Raw genomic sequence first — 27,090 nt, 5'->3', positions numbered from 1 at the left:
GCGCTTGAGAAAAATGTATATCCTGCTGTGGTTAGTTGTAATGATCTATATATGTCTATTAGATCCAGCTCTTCTAACATACTGTTCAAATGTTTTGTTTCTTTAGTGATTCTCTTTTGAGATGTTCTGTCCAGAGTTGATAGTGGTGTATTAAAATCCCCCATTATAATTGTAGATGCATCTATTCTTTCACTTAGTTTTTCCAGCGTTTGCCTCACATATTTAGAGGCGCCCTTGTTAGGAGCATAAATGTTTATGATTGTTCGATCTTCTTGACAGATTGTCCCTTTCACTAAAATATAGTATCCTTCTTTGTCTCTCAAAATTGTTTCGCATTTAAAGTCTATTTTGTCTGATATTAGTATAGCTACTCCTGCCTTTTTTTGGTTGTTGTTTGCTTGTATGATTGTTTTCCAGCCATTCACTTTCAACCTCCATGAGTCTCTGGGTCTAAGATGTGTCTCTTGTAGGCAGCATATAGATGGGTCGTATTTCCTTTTCCAGTGTCCCAGTCTGAATCTTTTGATAGGTGAGTTTAATCCGTTGACATTCAGTGTTATTACGTTTAGAGAGTTATTTATGGTAGCCATATTTTGGTTGGATTTGTGTTTGTTATATTTTGTTTTTATTATTTTATTTTCCCCTTCTATTTTTGTCTTTCTTGTTGCTTTTACACTCTCCTCCATCTCTGACTGTCCTGTTTTTTCCTTTCTTCCTGCAGAACTCCCTTAAGAATTTCTTGAAGGGGAGGTTTCTTGTTGATATACTCTTTCAGTTTCTGTTTATCTGTGAATATTTTGAACTCTCCATCATTTTTGAATGCTAGTTTAGCTGGATAGAGTATTCTTGGTTGGAAATTTTTTTCCTTTAGTACCTTGACTATATCATACCACTGCCTTCTTGCCTCCATCGTTTCAGATGAGAAATCAGCACTTAATCTTATGGAGTTTCCCTTGTATGTGATGGTTTTCTTTTCTCTTGCTGCTTTTAGAATTTTTTCTTTGTCTTGAGCATTGGATAATTTGACAAGTATATGTCTTGGGGTGGGCCTGTTGGGGTTTATGACCAGTGGAGTGCGCTGTGCTTCTTGGATATGTACATCTGTCTCTTTCAGTAGATTTGGGAAGTTTTCATTCATTATTTCCTGCAACACTCCTTCTGACCCCTTTCCCTTCTCTTCTTCTTCTGGAATGCCTATAATACGTATGTTTGTGCGTCTTGCGTTATCATTCAGGTCCCTAAGTCCTATCTGGATTTTTTCTACCTTTTTATTGACCACTTCTACTATCTGTTTGATTTCCATTGCACTGTCTTCCACATCACTAATTCTCTGCTCTGCCTCTTCTAGTCTGCTGATATTTGCTGCAAGTGTATTTTTGATTTCTTGAATTGTGGTGTTCATTTCCATCATATCTGTTATTTTTTTGCGCATGTCTGCAATTTCCCCTCCAAGTGTTGTCTTCATGCTGTTAACCTCTTTCATTACTTCATCAAATTTGTCGGTGATAAATGTTCTGAGATCTTTCATTGCTTGTGCGAAGTCCTGCCCCCCTTCCTGATTGGGTTCAGCCATGTTTTCCTGATTACTGGTTTGGTTTGTAGATTTTTGTTGCTGTCTTGTCAACATTTTTTCTTGACGGGTTTAATCAGTTTCTTAGCTTCTTTGTCTAGTCTTGGAGATTAATTAGCTGTTGTTTTTGCGTAAGTGTTATATCTTCTCTTTGTCACTTTGTTCTTCTTATTCCAATTTCTTATTGCTAGTTAAGCTCACTTTAAAGGAAAGTATTAGTGCCGGGGAAAGGCAATTGTGTAAGGGAGGAAAAAGTGTGAAGTAGTATTGGTGATCTATGTTAACAAAGCAACAATATGAGTTCTGGGAGGATGGAGGTTAGATCATGTAAATTGTGTAGAGTTATAGTAGTAGGAAAGTACCTATAATGAGGTAGACGACTGAGTATGGGAGGAATGTGGTACGTACTAAGAGGCTATTGTTTTCGTGAGAGAGGGAAAGAGAAAAGAAAGGTAATAGTTTCAGGGACGAATACCAGATGGAAAACTAAACTAAGGTATTAGAAATTAAGAGTTAGACACTTTGTGGATCAAAGAAAGGGAGGTGGAATATTGGAGAGATAGCAGATGGTGGAGGATATCAAGTTGTAGGGGAAAGGGGATAGTGTAGATAGGCTAAATCTATTCACAGAGAAATGAGGCAGTGGAGGGTGAGGAAACCCAGCAAATGTGAGGTATTTCCTGTAGGACCTATTGTATTGTTAAGATAAAATAGTATAAGAAGAATCTTGGGGACAGGAAAGAGAGGATTAAAAAAAAACAACAACAACAACAAAAATAAAATAAAATTAAAAATAAAAAAAAACAAAAAACAAAGAACAGAAACCCTGCTGCCAGGCTCGGCTGGGCTCGGCTGGGCTCGGCTGGGCTCCGGTCCCCCGCCCTCCACGGCTCGGCTGGGCTTGGCTAGGCTCGGCTGGGCTCGGGTCCCCCGCCCGTCGCGGCTCGGCTGGGTTCGGCCGGGCTCGGCTGGGCTCGGCTTTCCCGCCCGCCGCGGCGCAGCGCAGCTCAGCTCTCCCGCCCGGCGCGGCGCGGCTGGGCTCGGCCGAGCTCGTCTGGGCTCGGCTCCCTCGCCCGCCGCGGCTCAGCTGGGCTCGTCTGGGCCCGGCTGGGCTCGGCTTCCCCGCCCGCCACCCGCCGCGGCGCAGCGCGTCTCGGCTCTCCTGCTCGCCGCCCTCCGCGGCACGGCTGGGCTCGACCGAGCTAGGCTGGGCTCGGCCCCCCTGCCCTCCGCGGCTCAGCTGGGCTCGGCTGGGCTCGGCTCCCTTGCCCGCCGCCCGCCGCGGCACAGCGCGGCTCGGCTCTCCTGCCCACCACCCGCCGCAGCTCGGCTGGGCTCGGCTCCCTCGCCCGCCGCCCGCCGTGGCACAGGGCGGCTCGGCTCTTCCGCCTGCTGCCCGCCGCGGCGCGGCTGGGCTCGGCTGCGCTCGGCTCTCCCGCCCGCCGCCCGCCGCGGCGCAGCGCGGCTCAGCTCTCCCGCCCGCCGCCCACCGCGGCGTGGCTCAGATCCCCTCCCGCTGCCCACCGCGGCCCAGCTAGGCTACCCTGGCCGCCGCCCGCTCGGCGCGGTGCTAGCTGCCTCAGCTCTGCCTACCCAAGTTGGGAATCCTCCACACGTAGCTGGGATCTCCGTGTATATTTCACAGACGGATCCTCTCTGTTACCTTCCCTCCAAATCGATGTCCAAACACCTTGGGACCTGGAAAAATCCCGAAACAACCCGGTCCCAAAGAGTCTCCGACGCCTCCCAGCCAATTCCCTCCAGGAGCTAGTAACCGGGAAGTTCACTCAGCCGCCATCTTGCCTCCTCCAATGTTTTTATTTTTAAAGTAGCTTTAGATTAAATAAAAATATAAGGGTAGGGAATGGAGGTGGCTCAGACAATTGGGCATCTCCCTCCTGCATGGGAGGTTCTGGGTTTGGTTCCCAGGGCCTCCTAAAAAGAGAAGACCAGTACACAGCAAACAGATACAGAGAATGCTAACAATGAGGGAATAGGGAGAAATAAATCTTTAAAGATAGATAGATAGATAAGGGATTCCCATATACCCTACTCCCTCCCCCTCCCATAATTTCCCACATCAGCAACATCCCTCATTAATATGGTGTATTTGTTACAATTGATAAACATGTATTGAAGCGTTGGTACTAACCATGGATTACAGCTTACGTTATGGTTTATGCTGTGTCCTGCACAATCTTGAAGGTTATGACAAAATATATAGTGGCCTGTATCTGTCATTACAGTATCATGCAGGACAGCTTCAATGTCCTCAAAATACCCCCATATTCTTCTCTATCCCATCCATCAGAACCTCTGATGACCTCTGCCCTTTTAAAAAAATAATATGTATCAATTTTATTGATACATATTAATAAAGCATACAATCCATCCATTTGTACAGTCATTGGTGTTTAGTATAATCACACAGTTGTGCATTCATCAATTCAATCAGTATTAGAGCATTTCATTATTTCAATAATAATAATAACAGTAAAACAAAAAACAAAACCAGCCAACCAAAAATTTCATCACGTCTCAATCCTTCTATGCTTCTGCTGCTATCCATAGCTACTATTTCTGGCTATTGCACATTTATTTATTATTTTATTTTATTTTATTTTAAAAAGTACTTAGATTACAGGTTACATAAAAAATATAGGGGATTCCCTTATTCCCTACTCCCCCACACCTCCCACTCAAAGTTCTCTTGAGCAAAAGTTTTTAATTTGATGAAGTCCTATTCATCTATATTTCCTTCTGCTGTTTGTGCAATTGGTGCCCTAAGAATCCATTATCAAACCCAAGGTCATGAAAATTTATTCCTGTTTTCTTCTAATAATTTTATAGCTTTAGCTCATTTTTTGCTGATGTCTAGGCATCTGAATATGATGGTGAGTTTGCTCTGATGTTGTGTCTCGCTCTTGTATAGGGATTTAGTTGCAGGAGGCTGTATCACTGCTGTTCTTTGATTTTTGGTTCAACCTTTTGTAGTTCTTTAGGATTATCCCTGTTTAATTGCTCAAATCCAGGTCATGGACCCAATAATGGGTTGCAGACCTGCTTCCGTGGGCCTTGGGGAAGGAGGCTTAAAGGCCTATTAAAGCCTTCTTATTTATTTACTTTTAATTTCCTTACATGCATCTCTTTGGTACAGCAGATGGTGATCCTCAGCAGGCCTCTTAGTTCAAACACTGGTTGGAATGTGTTTGCTTCTACCTGAACTAGAACAGTGTCACAGAGGATCCTGCTCAGGGCTGTTCAAACCATACACATCAGACTTTCTCAGAGTTTGTTTTCCAACATTTCCCAACAGCCCCCTTCCTTTTCCCAGGTAGGAAATAATTCCACTTCACTTTGCATCCTCGATTGCCAGTGCTGGTCGGTCAGTAGGGAGAGGGTTTGAGAGGGTTGCATCTCTTTTGTCCTGTGCTGGTTCTCAGGGAAACAATGCTGTGGCCCTACCCAGCCTGGAAGTGATCTTGGTATACAGCAGACCAAATCTCTTGGCCCAAAGGTAAATCACCCTTAGGCTGTATCGTTCTCGCTCCCCTTTTCTGGAAAGGTGAGCCCCTGTGGCACCTTCTGTCTAGCCACTGGCCCAAGGCTGGAGAATTTCAAGCTGTCTGCTCCAGGGGCGGAGGTTTGGGCACCTGCAGCTGCAGTTTTCACTCACAGAGTTTTACCATTGAGGCTCTTTTCCTTTGCTCCTTTCTCTTCTGGGTTGTGTCTAGCCTTTCCGTGGTACCCTAAACCCTACAACATTTTTTCCAGGATGTTTTTGCCTGTCCTGTAACTATTTTTCTGGAAGAGATATAAGTCGTATGTCCCTCTAATTCTCCATCTCCCCTGAAGACCCCCACAAATGACTTTTGCATGTTGATATAATACCATGCACTTTTGCTGAATTCATTCTTTATGTGTGTTACTACTCCGGACTGCTCTCCTAGATCTATTATTTCTGCAAGATCACCATGCTGAATAATCTCAATTCCCCTCTTGTGAAGTTCACAAGTTATTGCTTCCACCTTTTCAAATCTTCTACTAAATTCCTATACTGTAGTTTTATTTTTTAATTTTTTAAGTTTTTTTTTTTTTTTTTTTTAGCTATCAGGGCCAGGGATTGAACCCAGGACCTTGTATATGGGAAGCCAGTGCTTAACCACTGATCCACATAGGCTCCCATGATTGTTTTTTTGTTTTGTTTTGTTGTTTTTGTTTATTTTTTGTTTCCCCTTGAGTTGGCTTTTTCATTTGTTTGCTTGTTGTTTGCTTTTTTGTTTTTTTTCTTTTCAGGAAGCACCAGGGACCAAACCCAGGATCTTCCATATGGAAAGCAGGCACTAAACCTCTTGAGCCACATCCACTTCCTGTACTGTATTTTTAATCTCAGCTATTATATTTTTCCACTACAAATTTTGGTTGATTCAATTTTATAATGCCTGTCTCTATTTATATTCTCTGTTTGGAGGAGCATTGTTTTCCCTAGCTCTTTGCACATGGTTTCTTTAGCTCGTTGGACATATTTGCTAGTTTATTTTAAGTCTCTGTGATGTAAAGTCTAATAATTGGGCTTTCTCCAGGACATTTTCTATTAATTTCTTTTTCTCTCTCACATGTGTGAGCCTTACTTGCTAGTTTCTTTGCCTGCTTCACAAGTTGTCTTTTTGCTTGTTTGTTTTTTTAGATGCTTTCAATATTATAATGTAGCACCTTTGGAAATCAGATTTCCCTCCTTACCTGGGTTTGTTGTTGCTTCTTGTTGTGGTTCTTGTTCTTTGCTTTGTAACTTTTCTGAACTAATTTTGTAAAGTCTGTATGCTTATGCTTTCTCATGTGTGGCCACCAAAGTCATGTGTGAATTATTAGTTATCAGCTAATAATTTAATACACTTTGCACCTGGTCTCTTTGTTTTGGAGAATGCCTTTAACACTTAGACATGATGTTTTAAACTGTGCATTATTTTTCACTTCCAACTTGGGCAGCCTTTTCCATTTTTTTCTAAGTATGTACCCACCCCTTGACACACATACATTGCCTTCTAGATTCCCAGGAGTGTATCTGAGCCTTTCATAGCCCTTATTCCCCAAAGCATCAAACTCCCAAGAATTTTCTATATATCAATACTCTACCCTAAATGTAATCCCTTACTCCAGATATCGGCAATAAATACATTTGTCTTTAAACTTAAGTGCTGGACAGCATTCGCCCTTCGCCTTCCCAGTACTGCTTCTGCTGTGGGGAGTTCTGAATTAGGCATAATTAAGGTTAGCTCACTGAGCTGTACCTTCACAGAGTCATCAGCCATGAGATAGGTTAAAAAAAAAGTAAGCAAGTTTTTAAGAGTGAAGTTTATTTGCTACCTATTATTGACAGTTTTACAGAAATGTGGGCTGTGGTCTTTAAGAATATTACTGTTATGAAAGCATGGGATATGGCCAGGGCAAATTTAAACACTACAAAGCTGTCCTACCGACATTCAGCTGCCTTTTTATTCAGTATTCTTTTTTTCTTTTTAAGATTTATTTATTTATTTATTTCTCTTCCCTTCCCCCCCCGCCCCAGTTGTCTGTTGTCTGTGTCTATTTGCTGCATCTTCTTTGTCCGCTTCTGTTGTTGTCAGCAGCATGGGAATCTGTGTTTCTTTTTGTTGCGTCATCTTGTTGTGTCAGCTCTCCGTGTGTGCGGCGCCATTCCTGGGCAGGCTGCACTTTCTTTCGCGCTGGTCAGCTCTCCTTACAGGGCGCACTCCTTCCACATGGGGCTCCCCTACGCGGGGGACACCCCTGCGTGGCACGGCATTCCTTGAGCGCATCAGCACTGCGCATGGGCCAGCTCCACACAGGTCAAGGAGGCCCTGGGTTTGAACCGCGGACCTCCCATGTGGTAGACAGACGCCCTAACCACTGGGCCAAGTCCACTTCCCAATTCACTATTCATTTGATTACTTTTTTTGAGTTAGGATGAAATTGATTTTGTTAGTTTTTACTAGTTTATTTGCTGGTTTTGTCGTGGGATGCAAATTTAAGAGTTCCCTTGTCTGCCATTTTTTTGTCATCACCCTTCCCAATTACTAATTTTTATAATACTTTATTATTATCCAAGATTTATATTTAAGCAGTCAGTGATTCTCAACCTGTTTTCCAATTCTCATATTTTTTGCTCCTCCTGGAATATAAATCCTTTCCTTTGTTCTGAAGAAATAATGCCTTCGAATTCCACAGACTTTAGTTTAGCATAATTGTGGTTACTTACTGTAGGAGAAAAAGGGCACTTACTGGGACATGGAGACTGATTGACTATAGACAAAGAAAGATTTATTGAGAAGCTCTCCCAATGGAGGGAGTCTGAAGAACAGACTTCAGCCCTCCCACCAGCATGGTGGGGGTCTGAAGAGAGACTTCAGCCCACCCCTGGAAGGGGGGATTTGGATTTATACAGAACTTTCCTAGGCAGGGAAATGATAGTTGGTGGGAAGGGGTTGAGGGTCTGAGTGAAGTGCAGGGACCAATAAGAAGCCCTAGAGATGAAAACTTTCCCTGATAGTGACTAGAAGATAGTGGGTTAGGGAGTTATGGTTTCTTGGAATGCTTTAGGAGCAGATGTTTCTTTGTTCTGTAGGAATTTTATCTCCCTCTCATATGTAGGTAGGGAAGGTTTCCATTTCCCTTTACTCCCATCTCTATGTAGTTTCTTTATTTAACCTGTGAGGAAGTGCCATGCCCTTGGACATGTAGGCTTATGGGGGATGGGGTTAGCCTTTTCCCGGTGCATATCAGGGGAAACTGAGCTACTGCTTGTTAATTATTGCAAACTTCTAACACTTACTATTTGTGTGTTTTATTTAGCTTGTGTTATTAAAACGCTTTTAGTTATTAGGTGTTTTTTTTCCCCAGAATGTTAGGGTTTATTTATTTACTTATTTATTTATTTTTAGGAGGTACTGGGGATTTAACCTGGAACCTCGTACATTCCAAGCATGTGTTCAACCATTGAACTGCACCTACTTGGCTATTTATTAGGGTTTTTAAATTTTGTTTTGTCTTGTTTTTAAGATCTGTTTTTTTAATTTCTCTCCCCTTCTCCCCCATTGTCTGTACTATGTGTCCATTTGCTGTGTGTTCTTCTGTGTCCGCTAGCATTCTTGTCAGGTGACACTGAGAATCTGTCTCTTTTTGTTGTGTCATCTTGCTGCGTCAGCTCTCCATGTGTGCGGCACTACTCCTGGGCGGGCTGTACTTTTTATGTTTTTGCGCAGGACGGCTCTCCTTGTGGGGTGCACTCCTTGCACATGGTGCACCCCTGCATGGTACGGCACTCCTTGCGTGCAGCAGCACTGCACGTGGGTCAGCTCACCACACGGGCCAGGAGGCCCTTGGTATCGAACCCTGGACCTTCCATATGGTGGACAGATGCTCTATCAGTTGAGCCACATCCGTTTCCCTATTAGTTTTTATTATGACTTATAGATGATGGCTTGCCAGTGTCTACTGTGGAATATAATTGTAAGGCACTGTATTAGTCAGGGTTCTCTAGGAAAACAGAATCAACCAGAGATATCTGTCAATAGTAAGAGATTTTATCAGAGTCTCTCATGTGACAGTGGGGATGCACAAGTCCAGGTTCCTCAGGCAGGCTGCAACCAGGGGCTCCAGTGAAAGTCGAATGAAGTCCCTTGATGAGTTCTGGGAGCCATTGGCTGTCCAAAGACAAGCTGTGAAATTCTCCCTCAATGCTGGAATCACTTCCTCTTTTTTAGGAATTCAACTGATTGGATAAAGCGCCACTCATTGCTGATGGCAATCTCCCTGATTGATGTAACTGTAATCAGCTTTCTATGATTTATGACTGCAGTACAGTCAATGGTGACTAAAGTCCATAAATGCCCTTGTAATACAGTTAGTTCAGTGCTTGCTTGGCCAAACAACTGGGCACAGTTACCTGGCACATAGCCTAACCATCACAAGCACTAACTGCTAATGTAGCAAAAAGTTTATACTGCGTGGATCAAGTTAATTTTATAACAGCTATTCGGAAAATATTTTGTTATTCTTCAAATGGTTTTTATTAGGTTCTTTCTGGTATTCTTATTGACGTTTTTATTTTTCAACCGTGAATTGCCATTTGTTATTTATTAGATAAGTTTCTTATTCATTATTTACCATTACCTTTCATAGTGCAATGCCTTAAAATTGTTTTGTGTACAGCATTTTTGTAGTAAATATGCTGTAATAAAGTGTGTACTTCTCTCCAAATATCAGTTACCTATATGTCTACTGCCAATTGTGTTATTCGCCATGGCAGTGCAAAAATTCTCCTTGTTTCAGGACATAGGTAAGTTTACATAGTGTGAGTGGTTTTGTCTTAGGGTGTTTGAAACTAGGCTTTCCTTAAAATAATTCAAATTATATGTAATCACCCTTTATTGAAGGATCATAGGCCTCTCTGTGTTCCTAAACATTTGAAGAACATCATTGAGAAGTTTCTTAAATCTTTTCATGACAAGTACTACTTTTGGTGTAATACTATGTTTTCCAATACAAAACATTTCATTTCCAACTCTGGCTAATAGGAAGCCTATGGTTTCTTTTATCTTTCAGATATCTCTCCTAAGTGTGTGATCAAGGAGTTATTGCCAAAAGAGGATATTAATAAAGGAGAATTATGCCAGCCAGTGATGTTTGAAAGACATGAAAGCCATGGCATTCAGGATTTTAACTTCAGGGAATTCTGGACAGATATGCATGAATTTGAGAGCTTGTGGGGATATAGCAAAAGAAAATGTAAAGAAGTGCCTCTGACCAACAACAAAAATCTCAGTTGTAGAAGGGAACAACAAATCATCAAATCCTGTAATAATTTCCCTCTAAAGCAAAGTGTTTTTGTTAGAAAATGTGCATATCAGTATTTCAAACAAGAGAAACCGTTTGCAAGAAATTCATTGATGGTGAAAAATAATATAGGCTATTCAGGAAACAAATATGTCACATGTTTTGAAAATAGTCATGGATTTCAGTCACATCTGGCTGAAATGCAGATATTTCCAAGTGAAGAGAAAATGTATGAATGTAATGAAGTGGAAAAGTCTGTCAATGATTGTTTCTCGGTGTCACCACATCAAAAATTTCTTACTGTCAAAACCAACATTTGTAATAAATATGGGAAGGTTTTCATGCATCATTCGTCACTTGCACAACAGCAGAAAACTCACATTAGAGAAAGTCCTTATGAGTATACTGAATGTGGGAAGGCTTTTAGCCAGTACTCAATTCTTACTAATCATCAGGAAATTCATTCTAAGCAGAGTCTTTACAATTGTAATGAGTGTGGTAAAGCCTTTGAGCAGTTCTCAAACCTCACAAGACATCAAAGATTCCATACCATAGAGAAACCATATAAATGCAGTGTATGTGACAAGGCCTATAGTCAGAAGTCAAACCTTGCAAGTCATTGGAAAATTCATACTGGAGAGAAACCTTACAATTGTAATGAATGTGGTAAAACTTTTACCAAACGTTCATACCTTTGGGATCATGAGAGAATTCATACTGGAGAGAAACCTTACAAATGTAATGAATGTGGTAAAGCTTTTACCAAACGTTCGTACCTTTTGGATCACGAGAGAATTCATACTGGAGAGAAACCTTACAAATGTAACGAATGTGGTAAAGCTTTTAGCAAACATTCTTATCTTTGGGATCACATGAGAATTCACATTGGAGAGAAACCATACAAATGTTTTGGATGTGGCAAGTCCTTTAGCCAGTGGTCTGGCCTCAAGATCCACCGAAGAATTCACACTGGAGAGAAACCTTACAAATGTAATGAATGTGACAAGACCTTTAGGCGACGGTTTGGCCTCCAGATCCATCGAAGGATTCACACTGGAGAGAAACCTTACAAATGTAATGAATGTGGCAAAGCTTTTAAGCAGTTCTCCCACCTCTCTAAGCATCAGAATACACATACTGGAGAGAAACCACACATATGTAATATGTGTTCCAAGGCTTTTAACCATAGTTCAAGCCTCATGAAACATCAGAGAATTCATACTGGAGAAACACTATACAAATGTAATGAATGTGATAAGTCTTTTATCCGAAGTTCAAACCTTGTAGAACATCAGAGAATTCATACTGGGGAGAAACCTTACAAATGTAACGAATGTGACAAGTCCTTTAGGTTACGATCTGGCCTTAAGGTCCACCGAAGGATTCACACTGGAGAGAAACCTTACAAATGTACTGAATGTGGGAAAGCTTTCAAGCAGATATCACATCTCTCTAAGCATCAGAATACACATCCTGGAGAGAAGCCACACAAATGTAATGTGTGTGCCAAGGCTTTTATCCATAGTTCAAGCCTTGTGAAACATCAGAGAATTCATACTGGAGATACACCTCACAAATGTAATGACTGTGGCAAGTGTTTTATCCAAATTTCAAACCTTTTGGAACATCAGCGAATTCATACTGGGGAGAAACCTTACAAATGTAATGAATGCGACAAATCTTTTAGGCGAAGGTCTGGCCTCAAAATCCACCAACGAATTCACACTGGAGAGAAACCATACAAATGTAATGAATGTGGCAAAGCCTTTAATCAGTTCTCACATCTCTCTAACCATCAGAATACACATCTTGAAGAGAAGCCACACAAATGTAATATATGTGGCAAGGCTTTTATCCATAGTTCAAGCCTTGTGAAGCATCAGAAAATTCATACTCGAGAAAAACCATACAAATGTAATGAATGTGGCAAGACTTTTATGAAATGTTCAGACCTTTGGTGTCATGAGAGAGTTCATACTGGAGAGAAACCATACAAATGTAATGAATGTGGTAAAACTTTTACCAAACGCTCATACCTTTCGGATCATGAAAGAATTCATACAGGTGAGAAACCTTACAAGTGTAATGAATGTGGTAAAGCTTTTACCAAACGTTCATACCTATGGGATCACAAGAGAATTCATATTGGAGAGAAACAATACAAATGTGTTGGATGTGGCAAGGCCTTTAGGCAGTGGTCTGGCCTCAAGGTACACCGAAGAATTCACACTGGAGAGAAACCTTACAAATGTAACGAATGTGACAAAGCCTTTAGGCGACGGTCTGGCCTCAATATACACCGAAGGATTCACACTGGAGAGAAACCTTACAAATGTAATGAATGTGGCAAAGCTTTTAAGCAGTTCTCACACCTCTCTAAGCATCAGAATACACATCCTGGAGAGAATGCATACATATGTAATATGTGTGGCAAGGCTTTTATCCATAGTTCAATACTTGTGAAACATCAGAGAATTCATACTGGAGAAATGCCACACAAATGCAATGATTGTGGTAAGTCTTTTATCCGAAGTTCAAACCTTGTGGAACATCAGAGAATTCATACTGGGGAGAAACCTTACAAATGTAATGAATGTGACAAGACGTTTAGGCAACGATCTGGCCTTAAGGTCCACCGAAGAAATCACACTGGAGAGAAACCTTACAAATGTAATGAATGTGGTAAAGCCTTTAAACAGTTCTCACACCTCTCTAAGCATCAGGGTACACATCCCAGGTAGTAGCATATGTGTGTATGTGTAGTATTCACATTTAAAACTCCTGTGCATGCATTTGAAATAAAATGGTTTTTATTTCAAATGTATGATCTCGTGTCAATTAATGAAATTTAATTCTTTAAAAACAATTTTTTGAAGTATACCATTCATTCATGAACATACAAAATAAGTGTATAGTAAAAGCTGTGAACTTACAAAACAAACATGGATAACATCATACAGGTCTCCCATATATCACCCCACCACAAACACCTTGCACTGTTGTGAAACATTTGTAAGAAATTATGAAATTACCAAATGCCATTGATTGTACACTTTAGGTAAATTATGTGGTTTTGGAACAAAATAATAAGATGGATTGGTGGAAAAAATGCCAAATGTAAGATATGGGCTATAGTTAGTAGTAGTCCTTTGTTGATGTTCTTTTGAAACTTAACTTTTTTGGGGGGAGGGGGGAAGTAACCCAGGACCTCATACATGGGAATTAGGCTCTCAACCATTGAGCCACACCCACTCTCCTTATCATTTGTCAAAACAATGAATCCATTCCTTTCTGTCAACACAAGCTTTCCAACCTCATTGCAGTGCTTTGTAACAAACAATAATACCCAAATAGGCTGTCTAGCTTGAATGGCAGCCATAACAGTTCCCTTTCATTGTGTAAACAATTTGCAAAATATATCATTGTAGTTTGCACTTGAGTTATTCACTCTGTATTTGGTCCCATGGATATTTTTTTTTCCCTAAATATTTTTTTATCTATTACTCTGCCATCCCCCCTCATTGTCTGCTCTCTGTGTCCATTCACTGTGTATTCTTCTGTGTCCGCTTGCATTCTTATCAGCGGCACTGGGAATCTGTGTCTCTTTTGTTGCACCATCCTGCTGCATCAGCTCTCTGTGTGCGGTGCCACTCCTGGACAGGCTGCGCTTTTTTCACACGGGGCGGCTCTCCTTGCGGGGTGCAGTCCTTGCGCATGGGGCTCCCCTACATGGGAAACACCCCTGTGTGGCACAGCACTCCTAGTGTACATCAGCACTGCACGTGGGCTAGCTCACCACATGGATCAGGAGGCCCTGGGTTTGAGCCCTGGACCTCCCATGTGGTAGGTGGATGCTCATGTCAGTTGAGCCAAATCCACTTCCCACCATGGATATTTATATAGCTGCAATTAACATACCATAGCATTGCAACCTCTGACTGCCCTTCCAAAACCTGCATTATTATTCTTATATGTGCACCTTATGATTTAATTTCCATATGCCCATTTTATGTCCTCATAAGGTCCATGGCTTGCATGACTCGACTTCATAAGGTGAAAAATATATTAAGCATATAAAAATAATTTCAGGAATGAAGATAAATGTTTTTCCTGCTTTAAGCCCTCATTAAGTAATGTAAAAAGATTCCTATTGATGAACTTCTCCTTATGAATGCTCATACACAATAAAAGGAACTATGATTTTTAGATAATCAAAGAATTTCATATATTCATCCCTAATATAATTTTAATTAGTTTGTACTTTTTACCATTTCAGAAACTCAGTTTGGTTCCAAAATGTTGATTTGGATATTGAGAATGATCATATCACATGCAAAAGGGGTTGAAATTATTTATTACATAATGAGGATTTTTTGAGAGAGCAGAGCTGGCTCTCAAGCTGTTTAGGTCCTAAAGTGGCTTTAGAAATCAGGGAAAGGAGACTGGGTTGGGCTGTTTCTAGTGCTTAGGGCCTGGGCCTCAGTCTGGGGTGAGAGTACCCAGGCACTTTGATATACCTGCTTGTGCCAAAGGAGGGAACCCTTGAGTATCAGCTTACTCAGATGTGGGGATGAAATGGAGGGAGATTTAAAGACTGTCATTAAGAAAAAAAAGGGAGTCAGGCTTTTCAATACAATACAGAATGTTTACTTTTGAAGCTTTTGACTGCATGGTTGGGAAGGAGCACAATTTTCCTCTTGCTTCTGATTTACTACATGTCCTTTCCTGATGTATACCTAGGATCCTTTGTTTAGCATGGAGCAAGTCCTTGTGAAATATGGTTTAGGTAAATTTCCTGAGGTATCTTTACACTAAGTTTACAAAACTAAATGTGTTGAAGTATTTAGACAAATAATAGTACTAAAAAGCAGTTTTTCAGAGATGAATATTTTAAATTGTGCTTATGGCATTAAGCATTATATTACATGGCTTATGAATCTAATAAAATCCCATATATGTATTTCTTCCTTCTGTTATGCCATTGAAAAACAATGGATACAGAAATCAAGAGATTGTTCTGAGAGCTGTTTTACATGAAAATGCACCTAAAGCCATGACATACATAGTAGGTCCTTTCTAAATATGAAGAAAACATTTTTTGGTCATGAAAGAATCAGAATGATGTAAAATGATGAACTCAAAATATTGTAAATTGAAGGCAGAAGACATTACTGCAGTTCTCATACTGGGGCTTTGGGAACACATTATGTTATTTTGCCTTAAAATCATTTCTCTAATTCCTTGCCATTATTTCCATCATCATATCATCTTTTGCCTCCCTTACTGCAGTGGATATTGGATGATGTGTCTTCAAGTCCTTGTAGAACATGGTCAATCGAAATTGTTTTCTGAGTTCAATGTGAAGTTATAGATGTTTTGTTTGTTTTATTACACATGCACTGTGATGGTTATGCTAATGTGTCAACTCAGCCAGGTAATTGTGCCCAGTTGTTTGGTCAAGCAAGCACTGGGCTAATTGTAATGCAAGGACATTTATGGGCTTTAGTCATTGGTGAGTTTATTGCATAGATGACTGATTACATCTACAGTCAAGGAGATTGCCATCAGTAGTGAGTCATATTTTATTCAATCAGTTGAATGCCTTAAAAGCAGAAGTGATTTCAGCATTCAGAATTTTCCAGCTTGACCTTGGACAGCCAGCGTCTCCTGGGAAGTCATCAAGGACTTTCATCAGAGCCCCTGGTTTGCAGAGCCCCATGGTGAGAGAATTTTATAAAATCTTATACTATTTACAGATATTGCCTGTTGATTCTGTTTCCCTAGAACCCTGACTAATAATATACACACCATAAAAATCATTCTGTCGTGTACAGTTTGGTGGCTTATAGTATATTCAGTTATACAGTACTAATTCCAGGTCATTCCATCACCATAAAAAGAAAACGCTGTCCCCACTGGCAGTCCCTCCCAATCCCCCCCCCCCCCCCCACCTCTTGGCAACATGTAATCTACTCTGCATCTCTGGATTAATCTATTCTGGACATTTCATATTATGGCAGTCATATAATATGGGGTTATTGTGAGTGCCTTCTTTCACTTAACGTTTTCAAGATTCATCCTTTTTTTTTTTTTAAGTCATACTTCATTCCTTTTTGTGGCTAAATATTTCATTGTATGATCATCCCATATATTGTTTATCCATTCATCCATTGATGGACATGTGGATTCTTTACATGTTTTGCTATTATGAATACTTTTGTAAAGGCTCAACTGCAGGTTTTTCTTGGCATGCCTTAACTTCTCGGGTGTATTTGTAGGAGTCATGTAGGTAAGTCATATGATAACACTTATGTTTGAGGAACTGAGAGATGGATTACTAAAGCAGCTGCACCATTTACATTCCCACCAGCACTGTATGAAAGTTCCAGTTTCTCCACAAACTTGTCGATACTAATTTTGTCTGGTTATCTTGTTATTACATTTTTCTTTGTATTGCTTTTATTGAACTTAAAAGTCCCTACTGGCTCATGATAATGACCATCTTTTCATGTGCTTGCTGGCCATTTGTATTGTATATCTTTATTCAGATCCTTTGCTTATTTTTGAATTGGTGTAACTTGCTGAGTTATAAGAGAACTTTATTTTCAAAATTGCAAATTTAGCAGATATATAATTTGCAATTACTTTCTCTCATTCTGTGGATTGTCCTTTCACTTTCTTGATAGTGGTCCTTTAAAACATAAATGTGCTACCTTTGCTGGCATCTGCTTAATGTATTTTTTTCTTTCATTGCTTTTAGTTTTGGTGTCGTATCTAAGAAACTATCACCTAACCCATTGTCTTGAGGAATTACCCCATTTTCTTCTAAGATTTTTATAGTTATAGCTCTTAGGTCTTTGATCCATTTTGAGTTTTGTTTTGCTTTTTGTCTATGATGTGAGATAGAGGTCCACCTTCATTTTTTTTGCATGCCAGTATCCAGCTGTCTGCAGTCATGCATTTGTGTATACAGTTATTTTGAGTATAAGAATTATATAAATTTAGACTGGAATTTGGAAAGAATATGAGCAGTGAAATACATGGAAGACTGCAGCTGATGGTTCATACAAATAATATTGTTAACTTTAGCTGACATGAATTCCACAGTGGGGGAAACAGCCAGAACTCAAGGAGAAATCTGATGAGTTACTGCTTCTGGCTGCTTTGTTAAAGCTGATAGGGATATCTGGAAAGTCTGCATCTGGTCACTGGATTTTCCTGCAATGAATGATTTCTGCTTTCACTTCTGCCATCTAAATTCCAACTAGATTTCCCTAACTGGCAATGTTTAGCCAGAACCATACCATCTAGAAAACATAAACCTCCAACCTTAGAATGGAGTGGTGGTTTTAGACAATCTAGGTGACATGGACAAGTTTGAGAAATGCATGAACAATTTACACTGACTAAAAGAAATAGAACATCTCAATAAGCCAATCACAAGTAAAAGAGATAGAATCAGTCATTAAAATTCTCCAAGAAAGAAAAGCCCAGGACCAGACGGCTTCACAGAGGAATTCTACCAAGCATTTCAAGAATTAATGCCAGTCCTGCTCAAACTTTTCCAACATATTGAAAAGGAGAAAAATTACCTAATTTTATGAAGCAAACTTCATGCTAATACTAAAACCTGAAAAGATAATACTAGAATAGAAAATTACAGACCCATCTCTCTAACGAATATAAATGAAGAAATTGTCAACAAAATATTTGCAAATTTAATCCAAAAGCATATTAAGAATTATACACCCCAATCATGTGGGGTTTATTCCTGGTATATAAGGGTGGTTCAACACAAGAAAACCAAGAATGTAACACATTAACAAATCAAGGGGGGGGAGGAGTGATATCTCAATTGACACGAGAAAGGCATGTGACAAAATCCAGCATCCCTTCTTGATGAGAACACTTTGAAAGACAGGATAAAAATTATTCAACTTAATACAGGGCATACATGAAAAACCAATAGCCAACATTGTACTCAAGGGGAAAAAATTGAAATCTTTCCCTCTAAGATCAGCAACAATTCTAGGTTGCCTAATGTCACCATTGCTACTCAATATTGTGGTAGAACTATTCAGTATTATGCTAGAACTTCTAACTGGTGCAATTAGGTAAGAAAAAGAAAAGTCATCCAAATTAGAAAATAAGTAAAACTCTTTGAGTAAAAATATCACAGAGTATATGATCCTATACTTAGAAAATCTTGATAAATCTATAAGAAATAGCTAATGAGTTCAGTAACATGTCAAGATGAGGACCAACATGCATAATCAGTAGTGTTTCTCTACACTAGTAATGAGAATTCAGAGGAAGAAATCGAGGAAAATTCCATTTATAATAGCAACAAAGGAATGAAATATCTAGGAATGAATGTAACCAGGGATGTAAATGACTTGTATTCAGAAAACTACAAAGTAGTGCTAAGAGAAATCAAGACCAAACAAATGTAAGGACATTTTTCATTCATGGATTTGAAGACTAAATATTGCTAAGATGTCAGTTCTACCCACTTTGATTTATAGATTCAACACAATGCCAATGAAAATTCCAAAAACCTACTTTGCATAAATGGAAAAGTCATTTACCAAATTTATTCAGAAGGGAAAGGGACACTGAATAACAAAGATCCTATAAAAAGAATGAAGCCAGAGGATTCAGACTTCCTGATCTTAAAGCATATCACAAAGCTACAGTGGTCAAAACAGCATGGTATTGGAATAGACACATGATCAGTAGAAACAAATTGAGAGTTCATAAGAAGACCCTCACCTCTACAGTCAACTGGTTAAAAATATTTTTTTTCAACTTTTTTGACAAAGCTACCAAGTCTACTTCACTAGGACATAATGGTCTTTTCAATGATGTTAGGAGAACTGGATATCCATAACCAAAACAATGAAAGAGGACTTCTATCTCATTCACTATACACAAGACTCAAAGCAGATCAAAGATATAAAATCCAAGACCATAAAACTCCTAGAAAATAGTGTAGGAAAGATTTGGTGGAAGGAGGTTTGTTCTTAGAACTCCCTCCCAAAGCACTAACAATGAGTGAAAAAAGTGAAAAATGGGACCATCTCAGACGCTTTTAGGAAATAATTGTGGCTTGAAGGATTGAGCTCCTGCCTACAAGGGAGGTCCAGGTTTGGTTCCTAGTGCCTCTTTTTTTTTTTTTTTTTTTTTTAAGATTTATTTATTTATTTAATTCACCCCCCTCCCCTGGTTGTCTGTTCTTGGTGTCTATTTGCTGCGTCTTGTTTCTTTGTCCGCTTCTGTTGTCATCAGCGGCACGGGAAGTGTGGGCGGCGCCATTCCTGGGCAGGCTGCACTTTCTTTTCACGCTGGGCGGCTTTCCTCACAGGCGCACTCCTTGCGCGTGGGGCTCCCCCACGCGGGGGACACCCTTGCGTGGCACGGCACTCCTTGCGCGCATCAGCGCTGCACATGGCCAGCTCCACACGGGTCAAGGAGGCCCAGGGTTTGAACCGCGGACCTCCCATATGGTAGACGGACACCCTAACCACTGGGCCAAAGTCCGTTTCCCCCTAGTGCCTCTTGAAGATGAGCAATACAGCAAGCTGGCACAGTGGGCTGGCACAACAAGATGATGCTACAAGAGACACATGGAGAAAAACATAATGAGAGATACCACAAAGCAGGGAGCAGAGGTGGCTCAAGTGAGTCAGTGCCTTCTCCCACATGGGAGGTCCCAGTTTGGTTCCCAATGCCTCCTAGAAAAAAAAAAAAAAAAGACCAGCACACAACAGACACAACAATGAGACGGTGAGAAGAAATTGATAAAATATTTGAAAGATAATTAAACACTTTAGGGAGTGGGTGTAGCACAGGGTTTGAGTCCTACATCACACATATGAGGTTCCAGGTTCAATCCCTGGTAACTCCAACAGCAACCTATTTTAAAAAATTAAACACTTTAACACTTCAAGTGACTTTGTCAATAGGATGAAAAGACAGTCTACTCCATGTCAGTGTATTTGGAAATCACATATCCAGTAAAGGTTTAATATCCTTGGAAACCACATGATAAAGATATATTTAAAAATACCCTATAACTCAAAGATAAAAAGACAACCTGATTTTTAAAATAGGCCAAAGAATTGAATACATTTTACCAAATAGGAAATACAAATGACCAAAAACAATGAAAAGATGTTCAACATCACTAGCAATTAGGGAAATGCAAATCAAAACTACAGTGATACAGCATTTCAGACCTGTTAAAATGGCCAGTATTGAAAAGAAAGTGTTGGGATGGATGTGGAGAAATAGGAACGCTTATTCCACTGTCGGCTGCTGTGGAATAATGTTTGGTGGTTCCTAAGGAGGTTAAATACAGATCTGCTATATGATCTGGCCATTGCTACTTGGTCTATACCCAGAAGAACTGAGCAGGGACACAAAAGACATCTGCACCCCAATGTTCATAGCAGCATTCTTCACAAGTGGCAAAAGATGAAAACAACCCAGGTGTCCATCAACCAATGACTAGATGAACAAATTGTGTTATATACATACACATTTGATGGAATATTATTCAATGGTAAGAAGAAATGAAGTTGGGAATCATATGACAACATGGAAGAACCTTGAGGACGTTATGTTGAGTTAAGGTGGACACAAAAGGACAAATAGTGTATGATTTAACTATTATGAACTAAATATAATGAACAAACTCATGGAGTCAATAGCTAAAATACAGGTCACCAGAAGATAGGGTGAGCATAAGGAATGGAAAGCTGAGACTTAATTTGTGCAGTTTGGTAAAAAAAACAAAAGCAAAAAACCCACTATTTGTAAATATTTGGAAATGAGCAGAAATGAGGAAAGGACATTTTAATGTTTGTCATTATCAGTGCTAATATATGAGTATGATAGTGTTTGAAAGGGAAACCTAAGGTGTGTATCATTAGAAGAAAATCTAAAATATGAAACATGGGACTGTATAGCATAGTGAACCTTCTTGTGGACAATGAGTATGTTTAACAGTGCATCTATAAGAATGATATTCTCTGAAACAGAACAAATGTCTAGAAATGTTACAAGATGTTAATTATAGGGAGATATTTGGACAGAAGTACAACCAAAGCAAACTGTTCTCTAGGGAATATTAATATATTAATATTTTTTCCATCAATGTTAAAAAAGGAAGTATGCTAAGGGACAGAAACCAGACACAAAGTACTATATATCATTGACTCCATCTATACAAAATGTAAATATAAATTTATAGAGATGGGAACAGATTAGCAGTAATGTATGGCAAGGGAAGGATAGAGGAATTGAAAGGTGACTACTAAGGGGTAAGGGGTGTTTCTTTTTGGAGTAATGAAAATGCTCTAATAGTGATAGCAGTGATGAATCCACAACTGTGATTATAACAAATGCCAGTGATTGTCCACTATAGATGTATTGTATGGTTTATGAATACAATTCAATAAAATTTATTAAAAATGAACCCTTAATGGTTTCAATATCAATTTTGGTATTAGGTTCTTTTGTTGACTCTCACTCAATTGATAAATCTTCCATTATTTGTGTCTCCTCAACTTCTGTACCTTAATTAGTGGTGAAACTCAGGAGGCTTACAATTAACCAATAATTAGATTTTGGTAGAACTTTTCAGAGAAACACAAATTCTTGTTAGACACGTGATTTACTGCCAGGCCCCAAGTGTGAGACCTCAATATTTTCTTCTACCCTCCATGTGAGTCTTTGCCTCCAGGGAGGGAGGAAAGAAAGAGCTGGGTGATGTCTCTGGTGACACTCAATCGAAACTTGTAATGTTCATGCAAAGAACATTTTTCAAAAATAGTTTCAGCTCCCCAGTTGTCACTGCAGGTGGCATGATCATTGCAATTCTCTGAGAAGGTACAAGATTACAATCCTTTTTCTCAGGGTCTGGCTGCCTCCCTCCCCAAAATGCAGTGGTACAGCATGCTGTTCTATGGTTCTGACAGAGGAAGGATTCTGTTTCATTTTGAGAGCTAGTATGTAAGGGACAGAGGCAAATCAGGATGCTGGGTAAGTGATCATGTCTGGAAAAAGGTTTTCTCTGGGGCAGCCCCAGGTTCAGTGCCAAAGGCACACTGGAAAGGGAAACAATTCCTGAGTCTTGAACGGAGCTTGTGGAGAGAGGATAGAGGACCTAGAACCTAATGGATTGGTTCATATAACTCTCGTAATGTTAGTCGTCATTATTTTTTCTTTGTAAACCTTAGTTTTCGGACTTTGTTCTCTTGTGGGTGTTGTACCCTCTAAATGTTCTCCAGGGTCCTTAAATACTCTTGTGGCTTTTTCTTGGAGTTATCACTGCACAGATAGACTAGGCTATTTGGATAGAAGGTCCGATCCTCACTCTGACCCTTGCCCTGTACAACCTGCTTTTCTAGAAGGATGATTTCTAGTCTTTCCTGGGAGTGCCCATAGCAAGGATTCTCTTTGTACCAAAATAATTGATTTAGTAAAGTTAGAAGAGAATGTGCAAAATTAATTTTATATTGGGGGCTGGTTCTAGGTATCCCTAACATGAACTATGTTTCTGGCTTTCTCAAATGTTTATAAAAATTGATTTCTCTCCAGGTGATAGAGAAACAGAAGAATCAGCAGAAGCCAACACAGGCAGTAGAAAATTAAAGGAATACTGCATAAAGTCAAACTTGATTTTGCCAAGAGGTAATAAGTCTCCTGAGAAAATAATTCTCCATCATGTGAAACCATTTCTGCCCCTAGACATTGAAGCTGATCAAGTGTGCTATAGACCAGAGTTCCAGGTTTGTATCACAGAATGATAGAAATAATCCAAAGGATTCATTAGTGCAGGGAAGAGGACAAAAGGGAGAAGTGACCCTATGGCAACCTCCCCCCACTATCCAATCTAGCAGATTCCAGCTCTACCGGGCCAACTCAATTTCTCCACTCTTCTTTGAGCCTCTATTTATTTCAGCTCCTTCCTGCCATATAAAACATATTCTTTGGAATAATTCTCTTGTTTATCCCCATGTAATGTATGTATCAGCTGTGTCTCGCTTCACCCATTGGAGATATTGACTTTTACCCCTCTAGTTCCACAGGCTTGAATGGCTGAAATTTTCTCAGGAATTCATGCTATTTTCAGGAGTTTGTACTTGCAAAATCTCCTCTGTCCTTAATTCAGTCTTTCCCATAAAGTTGGAGTTTGCCTTATACGCACACTGACATGAAACTAAACCCTCCAAGTATCCCCCAAGGAATCCACTTTTAACATAAGGGCCTCAGTAAACAAGTTGGACTTTATCAAAGAGACTGTAAGGGTGACATACAGGGAGAGTGAAGCCAGGGCACTTTTAGGGAAACAATTTAAAACTTCTTAGAATTGATTTTCCTCCAAAATCCATTCTGGGCTGCTGTGTGAGACCTTTTGGCTCTTTCCCTTCCAGCTATTCAATGCCCCAACAAGTGGTCCTGCTCTTTTCTCTCCCATGTTCCCTCCTTGCTCAACCATCTGCATTTTCCTCCATTTTGATTCAGATCAACTTGCATACCCTAACCATATCAACTAAATCTATTATAATTTGGAGAGAAAACTTTCTGTTTTGCATAATCCAACTTTTAAAAAGAATAGTAAGAATTATCTCTATGATAATTATAGAGATGATTCATCTTTATCATCATTTATCATACCCCATCTATATCTATTATCTATATCTATTTATTGACTCTATTACTAATGGCATATCTGGTAACATAACATCCTGATTGCATGAGTTTTCCATGACCCCCAATTGCAATGGGGGTGATGCAGACAGGTCAAATGGGTGTTGGAGAGGCAGTGGAGTCACATTAAAGCTAAGGAAACCTGGGCAGTATTTTTTAAAGACAAAGCTAGCAAGCTTGCCCCAACATTTGCCCCAGAGGGAAACATAACATTATCTTTCTTTTCATATACATACAGCAAACAAATCTGTCTTCTGTCACAGAGGGTGACGCTATCCCTATCTTCCACAATGCTTTTTTTTTTTTTTAATACAAATGTTCATGAAAAAGTCCAGACCAAAAGCTGTCAGTGCCTCTGTTCATAAGACATGAAGACACATGGAAAACCCATGGAGAATTATCTCCCAACAAAATCCACTGCTCATTTATTTTATTTTATTTTATTTATTCATTTTTTTAAAAATATTACATTCAAAAAATATGAGGTCCCCATTCACCCCCACCGCCCCCACCCCACCATTCCCCCCACAGTAACACTCTCCCCCATCATCATGACACATCCATTGCCTCTGGTGAATACATCTCTGGGCATTGCTGCACCCCATGGCCTGTGGTCCACACCATAGCCCACACTCTCCCATGTTCCATCCAGTGGGCCATGGGAGGACATACAATGTCCAGTAATTGCCCCTGCAGCACCACCCAGGGCAACTCCAAGTCCCGAAAACGCCTCCACATCTCATCTCTTCCTCCCATTCCCCACACCCAGCAGCCACCTTGGCCACTTTTTCCACACCAATGCCACATTTTCTCGATTATTAACCACAATAGTTCATGAATAGAATATCATTAAGTCCACTCTAATCCTTACTGTATTCCTCCTTCCTGTGGACCTTGGCTTGGTTGTGTCCATTCCACATCTATGTCAAGAGGGGGCTTAGATTCCATATGGATACTGGATGCAATCCTCCTGCTTTCAGTTGTAGGCACTCTAGGCTCCATGGTGTGGTGGTTGACATTCTTCAACTCCATGTTAGCTGAGTGGGGTAAGTCCAATAGATCAGAGTGTAGGAGCTGAAGTCTGTTGAGGCTCAGGGCCTGGCTATCATATTGTCAGTCCAGAGATTCAAATCCCCTAGATATATCTTAAACCCCAGCATCAACTACAATTCCAGTAAAGTAGCATGAAAGGCTTGTGAAAAGAGATCACATCTGAGTCCAGCTCCATCATGCAGAAACACCAGCTCCAAAGAAGGGCCAACTGACATGGCAGTGAACCCCATCTGCCATGACCATAGAACCTGTGGTTCTCTTTAGCCCTCAAAAGGACCAGTACCTGGGGTTGTATCTACTTTATCTGTCTCTGAGACTCTGCTCAGGTGTGCATAAGGGCAATCCTTCTGACAACTTCCAGACTCTTTTTTTTTTTTTTTTTTTATTAATTTTTTTTTTATTGACTTTGTAATAATGTTACATTAAAAATATATATGTGAGGTCCCATTCATCCCCACCCCCCCCACCCCCCCTCTCCCCCCCCAACAACACTCGTTTCCATCATCATGACACATCTATTGGATTTGGTAAGTACATCTTTGGGCACCTCTGCACCTTATAGACAATGGTCCACATCATGGCCCCCACTCTCCTCCATTCCATCCAGTGGGCCCTATGAGGATTTACAATGTCCGGTGATTACCTCTGAGGCATCATCCAGGGCAGCTCCATGTCCCAAAGACGCCTCCATCTCTCATCTCCTCCTGCCCTTCCCCATACCCATCGTCCACCATGTCCACTTTTCCCAATTCCATGCCACCTCTTCTATGTGGACATTGGATTGGTTGTGTCCATTGCACCTCTATGTCAAGAGGAGGCTCAGATTCCACATGGATGCTGGATGCAGTCCTCCCATTTTCAGTTGTAATCACTCTAGGCTCCACGGTGTGGTGATTGTCCTTCTTCAACTCCATCTTAGCTGAGTGTGGTAAGTCCAATAAATCAGATTGTAGGTGCTGGAGTCTGTTGAGGCTCAGGACCTGGCTATCACACTGTCGGTCCAGAGATTCAAATCCCCTAAATATATCTTAAACCCCAACGTTAACTGCACCTCCGGCACATTAGCATGAAAGACTTATGAAGGGAGATCCCATCTGAGTCCAGATTCATCACACATACACACCATTTCCAAAGAGGGGCCATCTGCCCTGATAGTTAACCCCATCGGCCATGACCATAACTCTCATGGGTCTCTTTAGCCTTCAAAGGAACCATTATCTGGGGGTTGTATCTGCTTTATCTGTCTCTCTGACTCTGTTCAGTTGTGCATGAGGGCAATCCTTCTGCCAGCCTCCAGACTCTTTTTTAGAAACTCGTAGCCATATAAACTCATTTCTCCTTTCCATTTCCCCCTTACTTTAGGTCAAACAGCAATTTTAACTCCTGTTATTATATGTAGACAGGGATATTCTGCTGGTCCGCATTGAACCTTTAATTCAAGGTCATTTTCTAGTTACGTCATCAGCTGGTACTTGGTACACTGCTCATTTTTGCATTGCATTTCATTCTGGCAAATTTTTTCATGAGGACACCACTTGGTCAACTATGATGAAGGCGACACAGGGACTGGGATGAAATCTCTACAATTTGACTCAGGCAAACCTTTTTAAAACATTTGTTTTATTAGAGCAGTTGTAGACTAAGAATTCATGTAAAAAGTAGAGTTCCCATGTACTGTCCCCACCCCTTGCAGTTTTCCCTATTATCAGTATTTTGTATTAGGTGATACTTTTGTTAAAATTAATGAAGCTTTTTTCTTTAAGTTTAGTAACTTTAAAAAAAAGATGTATTTATTTATTCCACACCTCCTCATAAAATAAATAAAACAGACAGAACTTGCTGTCTGTTCTCTGTGTCCATTTACTGTGTGCTCTGTCTGCTCATCTTCTCTTTAAGCAGCACTAGGAACTGAACCTGGG

At 40.2% G+C, this 27,090-nt stretch overlaps 1 protein-coding gene across 2 annotated transcripts in view; it reads left to right on the top strand.

Annotated features, from left to right (window-relative positions):
- LOC101442770 (zinc finger protein 665-like) overlaps positions 1-21,881 on the top strand; it is a 52,887-nt gene extending 31,006 nt beyond the window's left edge. Inside the window, exon 4 of one of the 2 annotated variants that reach the window (XM_058279421.2) lies at positions 10,172-21,881. In XM_058279421.2, coding sequence (XP_058135404.1) covers positions 10,172-13,143 — 2,972 coding nt within the window. In that variant the 3' untranslated portion in view covers positions 13,144-21,881. The remainder of the gene's footprint in view (positions 1-10,171) is intronic. The other variant, XM_012525836.4, reaches the window with a different exon arrangement.
- The last annotated feature ends 5,209 nt before the right edge of the window (positions 21,882-27,090 follow it).

The sequence above is a fragment of the Dasypus novemcinctus genome, chromosome 18, assembly GCF_030445035.2.
Source record: "Dasypus novemcinctus isolate mDasNov1 chromosome 18, mDasNov1.1.hap2, whole genome shotgun sequence".
Lineage (NCBI taxonomy): Eukaryota > Metazoa > Chordata > Mammalia > Cingulata > Dasypodidae > Dasypus > Dasypus novemcinctus.
The sequence above is the reverse complement of the archived record's forward strand: the minus strand, read 5'-3'. Positions and strand labels throughout refer to the sequence as shown.